General features: G+C 38.5%; 1 protein-coding gene across 1 annotated transcript in view; it reads right to left on the reverse strand.

Moving 5' to 3' along the window:
- Oseg6 (intraflagellar transport protein Oseg6) overlaps window positions 1-22,292 on the reverse strand; it is a 690,115-nt gene that overhangs the window by 77,131 nt on the left and 590,692 nt on the right. The window contains exon 31 of the mRNA XM_090372456.1: window positions 5,153-5,277. Within this exon, the coding sequence (XP_090228582.1) occupies window positions 5,153-5,277 (125 nt within the window). The remainder of the gene's footprint in view (window positions 1-5,152; window positions 5,278-22,292) is intronic.

Raw genomic sequence — 22,292 nt, forward strand, 5'->3', positions numbered from 1 at the left:
TAATTCCCAGTTTGAATTAATAATATTTGCTTTTCCATTATTAATCTGTTTTTTTGTATTTTCAATAAATTACTTTTGATTTTTTGTTTTATTTATAATCAGTAAAAATTGTCAGGGTTCCAAAATTTTTTATCAAGGTGAAAAGGGTTCCACGATTAAAATATGTTGGGAACCACTGCTGTAGAGGGTTAATAATGGTTGCAATTTACCTTTTTTTTTTTTTTTTTTTTTTTAATGAGATCAAAAAACATTTGCATAATAGTCTGGACATGATGCTATTGCACTAACCACATTATTTATATATTTTTCCTTCAGCTTGATTTTAAACTTCTTGCAACCTTTGACATATCTCATATTATTTAACTAAGTCAAAATTGGAGTGTCATCACCGTGTGCTTGAGGTGCTAACTTGCCCACTGATGAGAGAGACAATCTCTGAAATGTTTTCCATTTGGGTGGTGGCACTCAAAAAAATAACATTATAATAATAACTGGGAATAAATAAATAACAACCATTCCCAGTATACATCTGGGAAAGCATGGCACTATTTAAGGTCCATGAGTAGGACAACCTGTTGTGAAGTTATTCCAATATTTGATAAATAATGAAGCCTTTTATGCAAACTTTGCTTTCATTATAGTTATGCAGGTTTCCCTCCCTACACTACTCTCTGTTGAGAATGAGATTATGTGAGAAAAAACATCATTTAAAGATGTTACTGCCGATTTTGCAATGAAAAAAATCTCAAAAATTTCATCTTGTGCTAATTTTTTATACATGGGAGAAAAAGAAAAAGACTAACACAGTGCTGCCTCTTTATATACCCCCAGGGCTCACATCTGGTGAGTATGGGCTTGGTACACCCAGGGTCCTGAGCCGGATATCATCATTCTTCTCTTTCTTGGTAATTCCAATTATCGAGGTTGCACCTCTATGTCAAGATTGGGTGCTTTCCACAAGTCTGTGGTGTAATTTGGGGGTTTCCAACGAGCTTTTGAAGTTTTTGGCTGTCCCCTACTGACAGTTTGGGGGGGGGAACAGCCAAGTAGAAAATACCCCTAGAAGGTCGGGATTTTTTCCTCTTGGGGGGGGGGGGGTTCCCTTATCTGCAAAGACGAAAGACGATGGTAGCATCAGATTTGCTGTAATGTGCTTCAGAGCATAGATGGGTCCTCACCATGGGAAGTTTATGGTTGGGGGGGGGGGAGAAACACAAAAATCATTTCTTTGGTTGAAATTGCACAGAATTTGGTAGGAAATATTGGGACACGTTCCCTGTCCAAAGTTACTATTGCAGCACGAAGCACTTCCTAGTCAAGGGCCAGATCCCCAGCACGGTGGCCACGTTATACCGGAGCACTTCTCTTTCTCCCTCCTCAAGCCGCATGATGACTATGCAGGTCTTGAAAACAGAGAACAATGCTAGTATCTGGCTAATTTCCCTAAAAGGAACCAAAATTTTCTCACCTAGGCACTCCTCAGATGACTATCTTCAGATGGAGACACAATTTGGAATTTTAACTGAAATTTAAACACATTTTTACGGAATGTAGTTACGTGCATCTGAATGCAAAGGTGGCCATATTGGCTCCCATCGTATAGAATGGAAGTAGTGTGAATGAGGATTATGAGTACAGCAAATGTGTCTCCCACCCCAACTGGATAGGAGACACATTTGCTGTACTCATAAAAAATGTGTCTCCCACCCCAACTGGATAGGATGGTGGGTGGATGGCCTACATCACCTGCCTCTGTCCAGTGTGGGATAGATCACCAATGAAGGCACTCATACATAGGGATCCTTTACCTATGTTCTTTCATTCCTACCACCTGGGTTGGTTGATCTCTCACTTCCCCTTCCCCTCCCACCTGGGTGGCACCCCCCATCGCTTGGTGGGTTTTCCCACTGCCATTTGATTGATTGATTGATTGGTAATGAAATTTTATTATGGAAATGAAACAACTGCTGTCACTTCCTATTAGGTGGCTGTTAGATTTTAAATTACATCACTTCCTAAATGACACTAACTCAGTCACTAACATTGATTCGGTAGAGTAAGCAGCGTAGTAATATTATGTAAGAATAAAAGCTTCAAAGCCACCGTAGCCTCTCACGTCGAAAAGGAACGAGTTCAAAAACATACAGAACAAAAAAAAAAAAAAAAATGCAGACTTTAATAAAATATGCTTCTCAAGATTTCAATCAACATCAACCTTCTACATCAACTTCTCATGAAGAAGCTGGACTGTCGACATCACAAAATTATATTCAAGAACTTCTGAAGATTTTGATTCAGAAGTCTTGAGTTCAAATGAATTAACTGAGGATTTTTAATTGATTCCTGAACCGGGAAGACAGAGTATACTGCAACAACCAGCTTTGATTGCATCATCAAAAAAGAAACAAAATCATATTTCAGCTTAATCGCCTGTTGTAGATCCTCCACAAGTTTCAACAGTAGTCGAGCATGAAATCATTTACAAGAACATCAAACATGACCGTAACTCCAATAAAGAATTTGAGCAACAATCTCTGAAAAATACATTTGGAGCTATTTGTGATATCTGTAATTGATTATGGTATGAAAATGATGTAAAATTGTGCACTCCAGGAAGTTACCTGTTACTTCTCCTAGAATTTCCAACCACAGACATAATGACTATGAAGGCTTGTAATACTTGTTGAGTTTCTCTCAAAAATTATTCCACTCCAACATTTTCGAAGAGCAAAGGTTTCGTTTATCCTGCTATTCCACTTCATCTGCCTAGATTGGATTTAGTGACTGAGTGACTAATTTCTCCCCGTTATACCAATCATGCAAATTAGAAGACTTAAGACATGGTTTTGGCTATTAAGGAATTTTGGGCCAAATTATAAACGTTCCTGTAAATGTTAATTCAACGGTCAAACACTTGCTTCGGAGAATAGATGATTATTGCGTTAACATTCATATATTGTATATAAAGAAATCATCCAAGCCAAGTATGTTTTCACATAAAATAAAACATTTTTCGTGCGTCCAGGATACACACGCTGTTATTTTTTTTACTGGGCTCTCCTTGTCTGTAGCCTTGACAGCCACAGAGTTTGTGCCGCCAGTGCTTTACACTCCCTACTGTCCAGTCCACCTCCTTGTGGTGCTGGACAGTAAACTAGAGGTTTTTGTGTGAACACACAGGCCTTTATACTAAGAGGTCAGATGAACAACACAATCCCACACTAACACTATAGAAACAGTCACTAACTTACATAAATCTGGCCTTTACATAGTTTTGTATTCATCACATTGCTTGATATGGAGTTGGGGGAACCCTCTGGAGCCACATTACAATTAACATTATACAACAACTTTCACAAGGTGAAACAAAATTTCATTATAATGAATATCTCTAAAAAGTATTTCAAAAGAACTATTATTTGTTGAAATAATTCTGCTAAACTACTTATAAATTATTATTTATAATATGTAAAGGTAGTAATTTATGCTTTATTTTACTTAAATATCAAGCAGAAATAGTAAATTTCCTTTATTTTACTTACATATCAACTTTAAAATCAAAAATAAACAAATAAAATGACAAAATACGGGTACTACAAAAGTAAAAATATTTTGTACAGAGAGTACTGTTGAAGGCATATTTTATTTATAAGAAATACCACACATTCAGAAATATGATATAATACATTAAATTGTGATAGTACAGGAATTCAACTTTAAAGCAATTGAAAATATGTGGGTTCAACCTGCACAAATTGTGATAGTTTTTCTATTGACTGAGTGTGCTTATGAGAATGTAAATGGAAGAGCCTGAAATCATGAAAACTTGAGGTTTTATGTTTGTTACTACTCCCAGTTTTCCTTTTATGTTTTCTTTGATTTGAGCAATTGTTAAAAAATTTACTCTACAAAATCGGAAGGGGGGAGAAGTAACCACAGGTACTGAAATTAGGAATCATACAACATTCAATTTACTTTTAATTATTATTTTTTTGTGAAATGGTGCCAGAACCCTGTACCATTTTTATGTTGGGGGGGGGAGAAGAAACACATTTGATTCATTCAAATATGTGCAAAACACAGAGGATATAATACTGAATTCCTTTGCCATATTTTTTAAACTGCACTATTTTTATTAAACCAAAGACTCTCATAACTGTATTTATAATTTGGGTTATCAGTACCATTCATAATTTTCCAAAAAAAAAAATTTTTTTTTTTTTTTTTTTAAATTTAAATCAGTACAATATAGGCATAGGTGGATTGAAAATAATTCGTTGTACTAAATTTTTCACCAAAACATTTCATTTAAATGGGTCTTACAAAGCATTAATAATATGCTAACTTGGCCAGGACTTAGAAACATTTTTATTAGCATTAGCATAGGCATACAATGCAAGAAAGCAAGCTTATGCAGCATCAGGCAAAAAAAAAAAAAAAAACCTCCCATTTCATCTCTCCATTCGTTCCAAATGCCTGTCCAGCTCAGCCTTAAATTTATTTAGGCTATTAGCTTCCACAACAAAAGATGGAAGCCTGTTCCACCAATCAACTACCCGCTGGCTAAAGGCAAATTTTCACACATCTATTCTACAACTATCTTTCCTCAATTTGAAACTGTGCCCCTCAGGTTCTTAGTCTGAGCAAGATGAAGAATCCCATCAGCATTCAGCTTGCTCAACCTATTCAAGGCCTTATACACCTCAATCAGATCACCTTGCAGGTGCCTACTCTCCAGGTGCTGCAATTTGCAAAACTTAAGCCTTTCTTGGTAAGAGCAGCCCTTTAATCCCCTCATCAATCTTGTTGCCCTTATTTGTACTCGTTCTAGCAACTCTACATCCTTCCTAAAATGAGGCCTCCAGACCTGTACACAGTACTCTAGGTGTGGCCTGACCATTGCCTTGTATAACGAGATTATCACCTCCCTGTCCCTGCTAGCAAAATTCCTATATATCATTGACAAGACTCCATGACCTGCCCTGGCAGCCCGAAACAGTATTAAAACAGTATTCATTGTAATGGAATTTTACTGTATTTAGTTTAAAGAGGACATGAAAACAACAATGATATTACACCCACACATTATATGTGAACTATATATAAATATCATGTTTGTAGGAAAGTATGAAACTACTTTAATAATTCTCACCTTAACCAAAATATAACTGTGAAGTATCATTAAGCTGGTATTCATTTCATTGGGTACCTTAATTTTTTGTCTTTTTAGTTCTTGATACATGCTAAACAAGACATCATGTGCATTACGATAATTTCCTATAATAAAATTGTAATAACTATATTAAAAATAATAAATTTATTACTTCATCCAAAAATGCTTAACAACTGACTGAATATAAAATAATGAAAATATTAAAAAAATTAAAATTACATATTAATTATTTATAAGGAATATTTGTTTTATGATGGTTGACATTCACATGAGGATCCTCCTCCTGTGAATCATATATCTGAATTAAGCAGAGAGATTAAACTGATCATAAAATTGAAATTAATAGATGCACAGGAACACACTAACCATGATTCAATAAATCACATAATCTAACCGAGCATGAATAGAGGACAACAATATAGGATAATCCTGTTTCATATACACAAAAAAATCATTTTAATTGTTTATATTCTATGTAAGTAATCAGATAGAAAATACGAGGGGGTATCCAAAAGTTCATACCCTGACCTAGATAAAACATCAGTAGGAAGAGGCTGTTTTTTAATATAAGTTGTCTACATATTCAATAATTAACATATGAAATTTCATTCCTGTAGGTGATCATACGCCGACCTGGCTGGCCGGGTGGGTAAAGTGCCTGCCTGGCAACCCAAAGGTCGCGGGTTCGAATCCCGCCTCGGGCTTGGATCAAAGTACTGCAAAAACCTTGGGGAGGTGCATTATGGCCACAGAAGCCGATGCGCCAACAACTACAAAAAAAAAAGAAAAAAAAGAAAAAAGTGATCATACACCAGAGGTGGAGCCCAGAATCTGAAGAAGGATGATATGGTTGGCAAAGTGGAGTATTGAGCAGTGATCAAGTTCCTGCATTTGCAGAGCAAGAAAGCTCAGAAAATTTATGAAGAAATGAAAGCTGTGTATGGGCAGAATTGTCCATCCTATGACACTGTAAAAAAGTGGAAACGGGAGTTCCAATGAGGTTGTACAAGTGTCTTTGATGAGCCAAGAGAAGGAAGGCCATCAACATCCACAGACAGTGAAACGGTTGCAAAGGTTGAGCAGCTGGTGCTGAGTGACAGACATGTGACAATTAATTTCATTGCAAATGCAGTGGGAATTAGTTATGGGTCTACCCACAGCATTTTATATGACCATCTACACATGTCTAAGGTCTCTCCAGGATGGGTTCCAAGATTGCTGATGACTTTGCAGAAGCAATGTCGAATGCAATGTTCTTGCCGACTATTAGATTTATGTAATGTGGATGTTGAGAACTTTTTTGATCGGCTGGTGACAAATGCTGGGTGAACCAGTATGATCCGGAGAATAAAGACATATCAAAGCCGTGGAAGCAAACCTACTCCCCACCTCCCAAAAAGGCAAAAACCACTCCATCTGCAAAGAAGATTATGTCTGTGTTTTGGGACAGAAAAGGGGTTATCCTGACAGATTACCTACCTCGTGGTTCCGCACTGACTGGATAATACTACAGAAATCTTTTGAAAAAGTTACGCAATGCTTTGAAGGTGAAAAGCTGTGGCATGTTAACCAAAGGTGTCTGCCTTCTGTCAGACAATGCACTGGCTCACATGGCCATTGCCACCACCACCTTTATTGCCCAGTGTGGCTTTGAACCGAACTACTGCAGCACCCACCCTATTCTCCTGATCTAGCACCATCAGACTTCTTATTGTTTCCAGAAATGAAGAAACCACTGAGTGGACAGCACTTTGATTCATCTCAGGAAGCCATCAATTAAGTGGAATCGTGGTTTCAGGCAAAAAAGTGCGGACTTCTATGATCAAAGAACTGATCCATAAATGGGAGAAATGTGTTATTATACATGGAAAGTACATAGAAAAACTTGGTCCACTTGATATCGATGGTTCAACTGTTGATGATCCTGCTCAGGTAGCTAACAAACTAAAAGAATATTTTGCATCTACATTCACACATGAAGAGTTATTCAGGGAGGGGAATGCCAGAGGTAAATTAAACTCTGGCAGTAAGCTAGATAATCTTGTAATAACTGAGAGTAAAGTGGAGGAGAAATTGTTGAAAATAAACATAAGAAAGGCACCTGGGGTGGATGGAATCTATCCAGTTATATTAAAGGAGGCAGCAAAGGAACTAAGCAAACCCTTAGCCATAATTATGAGAGCTTCCTTGGACTCAGGGGAGGTACCCATGGACTGGAGATGTGCAAATGTGGCCACAATCCACAAAGGATGATCAGCACAGGTAATTACAGACAGTTAGTTCAACTTCTGTTCCAGGGAAATTAATGGAGGCGCTGGTTTAAGAAGCACTGCAGGATCATCTAGACAAGACTTCAGTTATAGCTTGGGTTTGTTAAGAGGAAGTCTTGTCTGACCAATTTGATTGAATACTATGCTGTGGTCACAAAGGAACTGGATGCAAAGAATAATTCTGATATCATATATTTGGATTTTAGAATGGCTTTTGATACTGTTGCACACAAGACTGCTGCAAAAATTGGAGTAGTGTGGCATTGGAAGAAAATTGCTGTTATGGATAAAGGGATGATTGAGTGGGAGAATATAGAGAGTGGTAATTCAATGCTGTTCATGGACTAATGTTATTAGTGGAGTCCCCCAGGGTTCAGTGGATGGAATCTATCCAGTTATCCAGTTAATTGGGTCCATTGTTGTTTTCTGTATTTATTAATGATATTGATGATGGTATATCAGGCTTAATGTCCAAGTTTGCAGATGATACGAAGGTCAGCAAGGCTGTTAATGACATGACAGTATGCTGCTGCAACAGGATCTAGAAAAGTTGAGCAGGTGGGCTGAGAGGTGGCAACTGAAGTTTAACATATAAGTCAATGGTCAGGCCAAACCTTGAGTACTGTATACAGGTCTAGAGGCCTAATTTAAAGAAAGATGTAGAGCTGTTGGAAAGAGTACAGAGAAGGGCAACAAGATTAGTGAATGGAACAAAGGGTGGCTCTTATGAAGAAAGGCTAAATTTTACAAATTAGTGTCTGGAGACTAGGCATCTGTGAGGTGATCTGATTGAGGTGTATAAAGTATAAAGCCTTGAATGGTTTGAGCATGCTCAATCCTGATGGGATTCTTTTCTTCCTCCTGCTCAGAATAATCGCCTGAGAGGGCATAAATTCAAATTGAGGAAAGACAGTTGTAGGAAAGATGTGCAGAATTTCGCCTTTAGCCAGCGGGTGGTTGATTGCTGGAACAAACTTCCATCTGTTGTTGTTGTTGTAGAAGTTGATAACTTAAATAGATTCAAGGTAGAACTAGACAAATATTTGCAATGAGTGGATGGGTGAAATGAGAAGGGTGTATGTTTTTTTTTTTTGGCTGATGCTATATAAGTTTGGCTTCTTGCATCATGTGCTTTGCTAATGCTAAAAAAAGGATTAAAGTTTCTGTGAAGTTTCACCTTTCTAGGGCTATTAATACTAGGTAAGGGTATGAACATTTCGATACCCCTTCGCATGTGAGAATGTAAAATGCGCAATCTCCATTGCATACATTCAAATATGTCCTTATATTTCAATTCATTCCTCTCTTTTGTGACTATAATAGCATTTTAAAATGGCGAGTTATCCAACTTTGCTGACTACTGCATAACTAGGCGCCTCCGTAGCCAGGTGGGAAGGAGCAGCAGTGCGCAGCACACGCTTCTTGATTAGACCGGGGTTCGAGCCCGTCACCACCAAATACGGAGGATGCGGAAAGGTCAAGGAATGACCACCGCATATCACGGAGCAATATGGCCTTAGTTGCTAATGCTCCTAAAAACAAACAACAACAACAACAACTGCATAACTTATCCACCATATGTTATGGTCACACATTCAGGTCAGCAGAATAATTAGTCTGTTACCAAAAGTTATTTTAGAGAAAAGGCCTTGGGTTTTGGGTTGCATAGTCATTCAATAAATATATTGCTTCAACCGAAAAACTGATAACAGTTATTATATAACAATAATACAGAGAACTAAAGTAAAAGAAAATAAAGTTGTCTTGCACAGGTCACAGGATCATGATTTACTTCGATGTGGTCTCCCTATTCACTTCTGTTCCAGTGCCACAACCACTGGAACAGAAGTGAACAGGGAGACCATATTGAAGGAAATCATGATCTCATCCTCCAAAATGGTAAGATCTTTAATGGTATGTAGAAACTATACATTGATGGACACGGTATGATTAGTTCAAGGGGTGTTAATAACCTGGCAATAAACCTGGAGAGTTCATCTCCATCCGAAAGACAACTTTTGGATGGAGATGCCACCTTGCACGTGAGGACCTTATTCTCTACCGATGATATTTGTTGGGCCCTCAACCCATGTTTGACTGGCAGCGTGATCATGTTAAACAACTCACCGCCAAGTTCACAGCACTGCTATGGGTCAGTTCTATCATAGCCAATATTACCATGGAAGAGCTAGAGAGTCAAATTTTTTTTGAATCAGCTTGTCCCCATCATTCTCTTGGGTCAATACGTTGACAATATCTTTGCGATTGTCCCTCGACAATCTGAAGCTTAACTATATCAATATCTTAACTCCTTGTCACCTTTCATCCAGTTTACTGTCGAGCTGGAAGCGAATAATGCCCTTTCTTTTCTGGATATTTTAGTCCAGGGCATGGTCTAGCATTTTGCAACTTCGGTTTTTAGAAAAACCAAGTGAACAGGCCAATTTATAAACTAGAGTCTGCACAAGCCCCCAATGATTTACACAGCATGGCACATGCCTTGTTTACCCATGCTTGAATCCATTCTAGCTCCATATATCCTAGATGAATAGAGATTTCCAAAGTAAGGGCAGATCTTTCCAACTCATAGTCTAGATGTGAGTTGCAGTCTCATGAGCTTGTTGAACAACCTGCTCCACCACATGATAATGATTCTATCTCAACTTCCTACATTTCCTACTACCCAGGCATATTGGAGCACCTTACCAGGATCTCGCACTCTTACCACATAAAGTGTGTGCAGCATCAGGGTAGGAAATCACGTTAGATTATTTCTAGAGTAAAAACATCCATCCCCTTCATCCTATGTAGCGGTTTGTGTGTACAGCATTACATGCCCAGATTGTAGTGGTTGTTATGTAGGTGAAACCACTAGGAGACTAAAAGATCATGTCTCTGAACACGAGAGAGCTCTCCGATCCACTGATTCAGAATGCTCCACTATTGCTGAGCATTATTGGTTTGAACAACACAACCTTGATCTCCGACATGCCATTGAGGTCATTGACAACTCCCATAACTACCACCAATAATCATGGCTTGAGGTGCTGCACGTTTGCAATTTTAATAGTACCTTGAACCGTAATAGGGGAGTACGCATGCACCCAATTATAGAGCCGCCTCCGTAGCCAGGTGGGCAGGAGCAGCAGTGCGTAGCACATGCTTCTTGATTAGACTGGGGTTCGAGCCCGTGACCACCAAATACGGAGGATGTGGAAAGGTCATGGAATGACCACCGCATATCCTCGGAGCAATATGGCCTTAGTTGCTAATGCTCCTAAAAACCAAATAACAAACAAACAAACAAACCAATTATAGAATCGACCATTTTACAGCATGATGAGCACAGGCATTCGTCTTGTGTGCGTGGTTTACATTCCCAACACCAGACATCTGATCTTGCCCAATGATTGATTTATTGTTTTATTCCATATAACGCTTATGCACACACAATCCACCTCGTGCATGTGTCTTGCTTTCTAGACGCTTAATTCATGCTCACACCCAGTCGAGTCTTATATTGTTATTCCATATAATGGATACATACCACCATTCACCATGCAGCTGAGGCAGGGGTACATCGCCCCAAAAGCTACTGTTCGTTACTTTCATTTTATTTCTCTGCATTATTTTTATATAATACATGTTATCAGTTTTTCGGTTGAAGCAATATATTTATTCAATGAAAAGTTATTTTACTATAATCAGATAGTAAATAATTATGGACACATGGTATCCATAGTTTTTCCTGACAACAACTTTCAAATTGCTGTAATACAGTAGTAGTAGTATTAATGTCAAATGATGAAAGAAAGCAAGCTTATATAGCTTGTCATACATCAGCCAAAAAAAAACAAAACAAAACACAGTTCACCCATTGTACCCTCCAAGAATTTGTCTAGTTCCATTCCCTTGAATTTATTCAAATCATCCACTTCCTTCCACAACAACCGATGGAAGCCTGTTCCAACAATCAACCACCCACTGACTGAAGACAAAATTCTGCACATTTTTCATGCAACAATTCTTCCTCAACTTGAATATATGCCCCCCCCCCATGTGTGTAATCTCAGCAAGCGGAAGAGTACCATTAACATTCAGTTTACTCAACCATTGAAGGCTTTAAACCCCTCAATCAGATCTCTCCACAAGTGCTTGGTTTTGAGACACTGCAATTTGCAGAACTCAAGCCTTTCTAGGAAAAAGCACCCTTTTGATTCCTTCATCAATCTTGTTGCCCTTTTCTGCACCTGTTCCAGTAGATCCACATTCTTCCTCAAGTGAGGCCTTCAGACCTGTATACAGTACTCAAGATGCAGCCTACTCATGGTCTTATAGAAAAGGATAATCACCTCTTTATCCCTGCTACAAAGTTTCTGTATATCATTGACAAAACACAATGTGCTGTCCTGGCAGCAAGTCTGCATTGCTCAGAGAATTTTGTCTGACTGCACAATTACCCCAGGTCTATTTCATTCTCCACTACCCTAAGTGTAGTACCACGCAGTTGATAAGTTACTATGGGGTTACTATGATAAGTTACTATGGGGTTATATCACCCTGCCAACAAAGGTTGGCAGGGTGATAAATCTTCGTCAATATCATCGATAAGATCATTGTCAATATCATCGATAAGATCATTGTCAATATCATCGATAATATCATTGGCAATATCATTGCAGACAACCGTGTCTGCAATTCTGCCCAGATATGATAGGAGGGATTATATGCTTGAATGCCTTATGGATTAACTCAAGACTTGGACTCTGCAAGGCTTTTGGGGGGAAATTTCTATCCGCTTGGCCCACACTTGTAGGTAGAAGGAATCTGTTTTGTAAAGACGGGATGCATTTAAACAAAGGTGGTGTAAGAGTTTTTGGTAGTATTATTGAGGATACCTTAAAGGTTCAGGGAAACTGCTAGTTTCGGGGGAAAAGGGTAATATAGATATGCATTTATCTGATAATACTGGTCAAAGTAACACTAGCACATACCTCAAGAGTTCTTGTTTGTTAATGCAACAGAACATATTAGCAAGATGTGAGAGCACAAACGTTTCAAATCAGGTAGCTAATGCCAGGGAAGCAAGCTTAAATAACTTTAAAAGGGTGTCAGGGTAGTTAATTATACAAGAACACTAAGTCTTAATTGTTTATACAGTAATATCGTCAATAAAATGAGTGAATTCAAACTGCTGGTTAGGACAAGTAACGCTGACATAATAGGGCTTACAGAAACCTGGTGCCACCAGCAGATAGGGGATGATGAGTTTCAATATGGTATGTATAATATATTTAGGATGGGTAGGGAAGATAGAAGGGGTGATGCTTCTTATCAAAAGCAGCCTGAGCATGACGAAAGCTTTCCCGGATTTAGACATTTCACATGCTAGTATAGAATCTGTATGGTGTGAGATAGTTGGAAGAAAAGGTATAATAAGAGTGGGAGTAATCTACCGGCCAGGTAATTGTGACGATTATGATGAGAGCCATGCAAATGGAATGGGCAAGTAAGCACGAATGTCTTATTATGGGTGATTTTAATTTGCCTCTAATTGATTGCAGCAAATGGGAAGGAAATTCCACATGGGGAACGAAATTTTTAGATCCACTAGATGATTGCTATTTATATCAACATGTCAGGGAAAGTACTAGGGAAAAGAATTACTATAAACCTCATCATCATCCATGAACCAGATGACATAATAGGTTCAATGGTGGATGATGAAAAGGGAGGTAGCAGTAGTTAAAGGCAAAGGAATGGGTTAAAATTTCAGGAAACAAAATCACGACTACTTAAGATGTTACATGGTCTCTATTAACTGGGTAGTATGTTGATAGCCTAAATAAGTTTAAGGCTCAGCTGGACAGGTATTTTGAACGAACAGAGGGGTGAAGTGGAAGTGGGTTTTTTTTTTGGCTTTAATAAAAGAAGCCTTGAATGCTTATATACCATTTCAAATACTCCATGAGGAAAATTCCAAGGTGGATGAATAAGGAAGTTGCCGGTTACTTGAGCAGAAAAAGACAGCATGGAAAGGTTACAGAGCAATAAAAAGTACTGAAGCCTATAACAGCTACAAATTGATCTGTAATAGTGCCACAGAAAAAGTTAGGCTGGCAAAGGCAGATTATGAGAAATCGCTGGCAAATAGTGCAAAAAGGGGGTGATAAGGAACTCTTCACATATACAAATGCAAAGAAGAGAAAGACAAACCAGATACAAACAGTTACTTTGCATCAATATTTACAGAAGAAAAACCCTTTGTGTCAATGAGATATTATGGGAGTGAAGTTTAAAAAAATGTAATTAGTGATGTTGAAATTTCACATGTTTATTTAATGAAAAAACTTTTGAGCCTACAGGCCAGTAAGGCTTCTGGGTTGATGGCATATACCCTATAATCTTAAGGGAGGCAGCAAGTGAATGCATTCTACCAATGAGGCTAATTATGAGAGCATCATTGGACTTGGGAGTGATTCCATTGGATTGGAAAAGTGCCACTGTATCTTCAATACATAAGGGCTGTTCTAAGAGTGACGTGGGATATTATGACCTGTCAGTCTAACTTCAATAGCAGGGAAAGTCATGGGGGAAATGATCATGGGTGGAATTCAGACTCATTTAGATAGAAATTAAATTCTGAAGGATATGCAGCATGGTTTTGTAAAGGGAAAATCATGTTTAACTATTCAGATTAGCTATTTTGACAGGGTCACTCAGGAGTTGGACTTAGGGAATAATTTCGACATTGTTTATTTGGATTTTAGCAAAGCGTTTGACTTAGTCCCACATGAGCAGTTACTTTATAAGTTGGAACAGGTTGGAATCACAAGGAACCTCAGTGATTCCAACTTAGGTGAAAAAGGAGATCCAACTGGAACCCCAACTGAACAGGGATCCCTCAGATTGGGTTGATGTAAGAAGTGGGGTTTCCCAAGGATTAGGACCACTGTTGTTTTTGATTTTGATAAATGACTTCGATGAAGGGATAGAGGTTTGTTGTTTGTTTGGTTTTTAGGAGCATTAGCAACTAAGCCATATTGCTCCGGGATATGCAGTGGTCATTCCCTGACCTTTCCGCATCCTCCGTATTTGGTGGTGACAGGCTTGAACCCCGGTCTAATCAAGAAGCGTGTGCTACCCACTGCTGCTCCTTCCCACCTGGTTACGGAGGCGCCTGAAGGGATAGAGGGCGTGATGTCTAAATTTGCAAATGATGTAAAGACTGGTATAGTTAATGATCACTGCCAAGCAGAGCTTCTTCAGAGTGACCTAGATAGACTTCAGGGATGGTCAGAAAAATGGCAGCTATGCTTTAATCCAGCAAAGTGTAAGTTACCCCAAGGGCTCACATCTGGTTAGTATGGACTTGGCACACCCAGGGACCTGAGCTGGATATCATTATTCTTCTCTTTCTTGGCGATTCCCTTCTGACTCTCTCTCTCTCAGGGTAACTCAGAAATTTTTTTTGGCTGGTGCAGTATAAGCCTCAGGCTTCCTTATACCATATGGCTAATAATAATAATAATGCACCTGGGGAACAGTAACCCCAAAATATACTTGGCAGAGTTGAACTAAAGCTGGTAGTGGAGGAAAGGGTCTTGGGTGTTATGATATGGTCAAACATGAAGTTCTCTGATCATTGTAGACGTTGCAAGGAAGACCCATGGCGTTCTATCGATGATTTATAAAACAATTGCTAGTAGAGATAAGAACGTCATAATCCCATTATATAAGGGTATTCTTAGACCAAACTTGGAATACCGTGTTGAAGTATGGAGACCGCACCTAAAGAATTTAGATTATGGTATAGTTTAGGGCTAAAGCCTCAGGTTACGCAACTAGTTTAACTAATGTACATGTTAGTGCATTTGCATCATTTCTTATGTAGTTGGCTATGTACAGAAATGATGCAAATGCACTAACTTGTACATTAGTTAAACTATTTGCGTAACCTGAGACTTTAGCCCTAAACTTTAGCCTTAAACTAAATTACTCCACACCATCTCTCATATTGTGGATTTATACTTTGCAACTGGTTGTCATCATTGCAACACCAGGGTACCTGACCACCCATTGACAAGGAGCCAATAAGCTCCAAAACAGTGTCGAATGGGTGATGGTATCCGCTGAGAATAAGTAACAATAGTCTTCGCTTATGGTGAAACGTTACTTATTCAAGGCAATGCAATATCATGGCAACTCATTGTGAAGGTATTCACAATATGAGATATACTTAATGATGCCAATTTATAACTACTTATGTAGTTGGCTATGTACAGAAATGATACAAATGCACTAACTTGTACATTAGTTAAACTATTTATGTAACCTGAGGTTTTAGCCCTAAACTATACCATATAAATAATTTATGTTTACAATAAATGAAACATAATACAAACATATGTTTTTATTTTCCTTTTCAATTTTCCTATTTGTACCTGCTTGTGCAGTTCTAAATTTTTCTTAAAATAACCCCTGATTCTGATATTTCTCCAATAATTATTCATGGGCCTTTTCAAGATGTCAAATACTCAAAAAAAAAAAAAAAAAACACACTAGTGCATTACCAAATATCATGCCAGTCTGGAATTTGGAACACTATATGTGGAAAAAAATAGTGACTATTACATGAATGTGAACTAAGAAATGAAAAACCGGTATATGCAAATTGTTTAAACAGAAGGCATCACTTTTCTGAACATAGCAGGTCCTGCTCTATTTATCTTAAAGCTAAAGAGTATATTAGATTGCACACAGAAGCTAATGTAGCTAAGCAGCTATTTAACATACCCATTATGGATGCAAATATGTTTCTTGGTCATTGAAATGATTTGTAAGTGAATCAAGTCCTTGTTCAAATTAAACTAGGATAGACAAGGAGGTGGCGAACACCTTGTCTTAGAGGGAACAAGAATTGTGATAAGAACAAGAATAATTATTGTATAACCATGGAAAAAAATTATATGCTCTATAAAAAATGAGTTGAGTCAAGGTCTAGATGAATAATTCATGGCGTGGGGTCTATGAGAATAAGAGCTCCTTGATGCAAGAAACAGAGATCTTAGAACTGCAGTACATAGGAAGCAGAGGTTTCATTCTCAGTTGGTGGAAGTGGACTGGATATGGTAATTTGTTTCCTTATTTCAAGGTGGGCATCCAAGGGGATGCCCACCTAGAAATAAGGAAACATATGAACCATTACTGGTATGACAATAATTCTATGCTTAAAAGTACAAGTACAAGCACAAGTGAGTGTCTGTTTTCTGTGAATCATTCACATGTGAGTATTACAAGACTTCCTTAACAGACAACCAAACTTTGTACTTAGTTTTACATACAGCTTGTATGGACAATGGAAATTGGGTAATACAAGAATTTGTCCTTAGGGACTAAAATACGGACTTTTAGTGTTGTGTTCAGTTCTCTTATCAGTGATTTAGGTCTTCTGAACTGGCATAATATTGATGAGAGCATTTTTCCTGCTGCATTCAAATTTAATTTACAGATTAAGACCGAACTTGGCTTTACCACTGCTGATTTGTGTTCCTTGGGGTAGAGAGTGACTGAGAAGTCTTAGAACTGATATTCCAGAGCTCCCCCATAGTGATTTTATTCTTGAACTCAGAATAGAATCACTGAATATGGGCAAGACTAATCTCAGTAGCTCAGTACATCATTGCTTTCTCTTGAACGGATGTACCTCATTCTCTGATATTGTAAAATATTGTATGTATGATATTATAAAAATGAAGTTTGGTTGCTAGAATTTGGTAGAGACTGCTTGGTACAATAAATTTTAAAACAATAAAATAAAATTACAGTTTATCAGAAAACAGCACTAATCAGGAAAAATAAACCTGCACCAAATTCAAATAAAGTTATCTGGAATTTTTGATGTGTAAATATCTTTGGCAGCACCTACTAAATTTCGGACGGTAGTAAAATCAGTTTGTCACAATTTTATGACATGGAAATGACATCATTTGATGTAAATTACATCAAATGATGTAAATTATATCAAAAGTATTTCATAACAAAGAAAAATGGAGTCAGAAGAAGAAGATATCATGCAAAGGATCATGGGAGGCGACCTTCGATGAGCTCAGAGCTGGCATAAACCAGCTGGTTGTGGAAAAACATTTATGATTTGGGGCATACCACTTAGGTGGCTTTGGGCTAACCATTGCCACCTGTGGCTTAAACCTTTTGGTAACCAGAGAAATGGATATCTTGAGGACAGTAATCTTGAATCACTGCCCTCAGAGCTGGCATAAACCAGCTCTCAGCAGATCCAAGATCATTACATTACATGCACTTCAGCCTTACCAGTTGAAGCACATGTAATGTAGGCATTATAGTACCCATTTGTATTACTGAAGTGGTTATATATTTCCATCAAGAGGCAAATCATAAACATTTTTCCAGTAACCAGCTGGACCAGTAAAAAGAATATTTTAGAGTCTTGGATATAGTGATACGATGGTCAGGGATTCATCATTACCAATGGTTGTGCTCATCTTCTTATATCATTGGAGATTCCTTGACTGAGAAGAGGTACAGAAGAGATCACTGAGCTTTCAGTTTGACTTTCAGTTAGACTTTCTAATTATGTTATAGACAGGGAGATAACAGACCCCAAAATTACATGCATTAGTAGACTCTTTTGATTGTAATTGGCCATTCTCATTAAGTTGCAGAAGTCCTCGTTGGTCATAAAGTTTTCGTTTTTCTTTGCAATTGGACCGAGTGGATTGAGCACTGCCAAATTCAGATCCCTATTCATTTCACTGTTTGGATGATTGTAAAAGTTTTGAAAGGGGTCTTCTTCTCACAGTCGCGTTACAAGGCTATGCAGGTCATTACTGTATGCTTCGTCAGTGTCACCGTCGTCGTAGGCGCCTCCATAGCCAGGTGGGAAGGAGCATTCAGCAGTGCATAGCACATGCTTCTTGATTAGACCGGGGTTTGAGCCCGACACCACCAAATACGGAAGATGTGGAAAGGTCAGGGAATGACCACCGCATATCCCGGAGCAATATGGCCTTAGTTGCTAATGCTCCTAAAAACCAAATAACAATAACAATAACAACAACAATCGTCGTCGTTGTCTTGACACTTTGTCTTACATATTTCAATCATTTTGCAAGTGTCCAAGACTGATTCACACAATTTACAATCTAGTATGAGCTCTTCATTGTCATCGTAGATCTTGACATATTTAATCTCTGACAGCATCTCTGTTTCCTCATTGCAAAATGGAATGTGCAGCATTACCATCTCGCGCTTGTACTTGTTGAATCCTCAGCCAAGTCATAGTTTCAATAGCGTATTATGCGTGGATACTGTCGTTTCTTGCAGATCTCGCAGCGCTGTATGCGAAATTTCCAACAAAGCATGACAGAGTAACATGATCCAACATGATAGTATGATTGTAACAATACAAATACTTGTATTGTTGCAATCATACTATTCAACAAATGGCTACAATCAAATGGGTAGTAGTAGTGGCATGTGATGCAAGAAAGCAAGTGTATGAGCTTATGCAGCATCAGCCAAAAAAAAAAAAAAAAATCACAACATTCCCTCCAAATGCCTGTCCAGTTCCTCCTTAAATTTATTCAACCTGTCAATTTCCACAACGACAGATGGAAGTTCGTTCCAGCAATTAACCACCCACTGGCTAAAGGCAAATTTCCGCACATCTATTCTACATCTATCTTTTCTTAATTTGAATTTACGCCCCCTTAGGTTCGTAATCTGAACAAGTGGAGGGATCCCATCAGAATTCAGCGTGCTCAACCCATTCAAGGCCTTATACACCTCAATCAGATCACTGCGCAGGTGCCTAGTCTCCAGCCACTGCAATTTGCAGAACTTAAGCCTCTCTTGCTAAGAGGATCCCTTCATTCCCCTCACCAATCTTGTTGCCCTTCTCTGTACACGCTCAAGTAAATCTACATCCTTCCTAAAATGAGGCCTCCAGACCTGTATGCAGTACTCAAGGCATGGCCTGACCATTGCCTTATACAGAGGGACAATCACCTCCTTCTCCCTGCTAGCAAAATTACTATATATCATTGACAAAACCCTGTGACCTGCCCTGGCAGCCTGTCTGCATTGCTCAGAAAACTTCCTATCTGACTGCACAATTACTCGCAGGTCTTTTTCATTTTCTACCATCTTAAGTGTAGTACCACACAGTTGGTACGTTTCTCTGGGGTTACTTCTACCCATATGCAGTACTTTGCATTTGTCAAGGTTAAACTTCAGTTGCCACATCTTAGCCCATCTGCCCAAATTATCTAGATCCTGTTGCAGTAGCCCATTACTCATTTACAACCCTGCCAACCTTTGTATCATCTGCAAACTTCGACATTAAGCCTGATATACCTTCATCAATATAATTGATAAATATACAAAACAACAGTGGACCCAACACTGAATCGTGTGGGATTCCACTAATAACATTAGTCCACGAACAGCAGCATCCGTTGATTACCACCCTCTGTCTTCTCCCACTTAACCATCCTTTTATCCATTGTAGCAACTTACCCTTAATACCATTCTGCTCCAATATGTACAATAGTCTTCCATGCGCAACAGTGTCAAAAGCTTTCCTGAAATCCAAATATATATCAAAATTATTTTTTGCATCCAGTTCCTTTGTAAACACATCATAATATCCTATCAAATTTGTCAGACAAGACTTTCCCTTAACAAACCCATGCTGTGTCTGAAGTATTGCTGCAGTCTTGTCTAGATGATCCTGCAATGCATCTTTAACCAGGGACTCCATTATTTTACCCGGAACAGAAGTTAAACTAACTGGTCTGTAATTACTCGTGTCACCCTTCGATCCCCCTTTGTGAATTGGGGATACATTTGCACATCTCCAGTCCGTAGGAACCTTCCCTGAGTCCAAGGATGCTCTCATAATAATGGCAAAGAGTTTGCTTAGTTGCTTTGCCGCCTCCTTTAATATAACTGGATAGATCCCATCCACCCCAGGTGCTTTTCTTATGTTTAACTTCAACAATTTCTCCTCCACTTTGCTTTCAGTTATTACAAAATTATTAAGTATCCTGCTACAATTTGATAACCTTCTGCCATTTTCAAACCTTAATAATTCCTCATGTGTGAATTTAGATGCAAAATACTCATTCAGTTTGTTTGCTATCTGAGCAGGATCATTAACAGTCGAACCATCGATGTCAAGTGGACTAATCAGATTCATCCCCTTCCTTTTAGAGTTTATATAAGTAAAGAAATCCTTGCTATTTTTCTTAGCATCTTTTGCCAAGGATTTCTCATAATCTGCCTTCGCCTGCCTAACCTCCTTTGTGACCTGATTACAGACTAGCTTATATCTGCCATAGGCTTCTGAGTCGCCTGATAATATATATGCATCCCATGCATTTTTCTTCTCTGTTACGAGTCTCATTAGTTCATTAGATAACCATTTAGGCCTAAACTTTGAACAACATTTCTTAATAGGTATGAAACTTTTAGTAGGATCCACGATTAATTCCATGAATGCTTCCCATTTTGAATTTGCTGTTGGTAACGTCGTCAGTTGATCCCACTGTACAGAATTTAAAAACTGTCTGAGACCACTGTACTCACCTTTACGGAAGCAAAAACCCTTTCCTTTACCCCTGATGGTAATTAAATCTTTAAGTAAATCCCACATCAGTACACTGTGATCACTGCCACCTAGTGGTTCCTTTATCTGCAAATTCTTAATACACGAATGATCACTGCTGATAACCAGATCAAGAGTATTACTTTCTCTGGTTGCCCCTCGAACATGCTGCTGCAGAAAACAATCATCCAATAAATCCACAAAAGTCTGACTAGTGTGTGAGTGACCAATCCACAAGTTCCAGTCAATATCTGGGAAGTTAAAATCCCCCATTATAAGACATTCCGATTTACTAGCCTACTCTATTTGTCTGTACAATTGCTCATTGTACTCATTCGAGTCATTAGGCCTATAACACACTCCTACTCTTATTTTTGCTTTCGCAGTGCTTATGTCACACCAAACTGACTCAACAGTGCACCGTTCATCTATATCAACTGGGTGCACTTCTTTTGATTTTATGTTTTTCTTACTTAACAGCATAACACCTCCTCCCTTTCTATCCTGTCTGTACACATTGTGCTCCCCAAATTCCAGTTCAGCATTCCTTATATCTGTGTGACACCACGTCTCTGCTATCCCAACAATATCCGCCTTTGATGTCTTGACCAACACTTCAAATTCATCAAATTTATTTACTATACTTCTAGCATTGGTATACATGCAAGCATACATGCTCCTACGGTTATTCCAAGTTACCTTAACACATCCCATATACCCACCTATTTCAGGATGACTGCCATCCGTCCCTGAAACTCCCAACACCCCACACTCCAGGTCGCTACTTATTCTAATAGAAGTTGTGCAAGAATCACCTTCACTTCTACCTACGGCTACTGTTAAACTATTAGTACTTGTATCCCCCCAAGCTATCAGTTTTCCGACCCATCTAACACTGCCTCGATAGCATCAGCAAATATTCTTGCACCCTTTCTATTTAAGTGTATCCCATCCCTATAGAAGCAGTCTCTCCTGTTAACAAGTACAGTCCAGGCTGAAAAAAATTCTACCCCTTGAGCCTTGCACATTCTTTCCAGGGCCAAATTGATCGACAAGGCTCTCATCATATACTCCCTTCTATCGTGTCTGGGCAGAACTGCAGACACATTCAAATTCAACCCTAATTCTCGGCTTTTGTTCAACAGTGACCTGTACTTGTTAAGTAATTCTGCCGGTGTCCTACTCCTAATATCATTAGTGC

This window comes from Mastigoproctus giganteus, chromosome 1 (assembly GCF_048544385.1).
Source record: "Mastigoproctus giganteus isolate SK-2022 chromosome 1, ASM4854438v1, whole genome shotgun sequence".
NCBI classification, from domain to species: Eukaryota; Metazoa; Arthropoda; class Arachnida; order Uropygi; family Thelyphonidae; genus Mastigoproctus; species Mastigoproctus giganteus.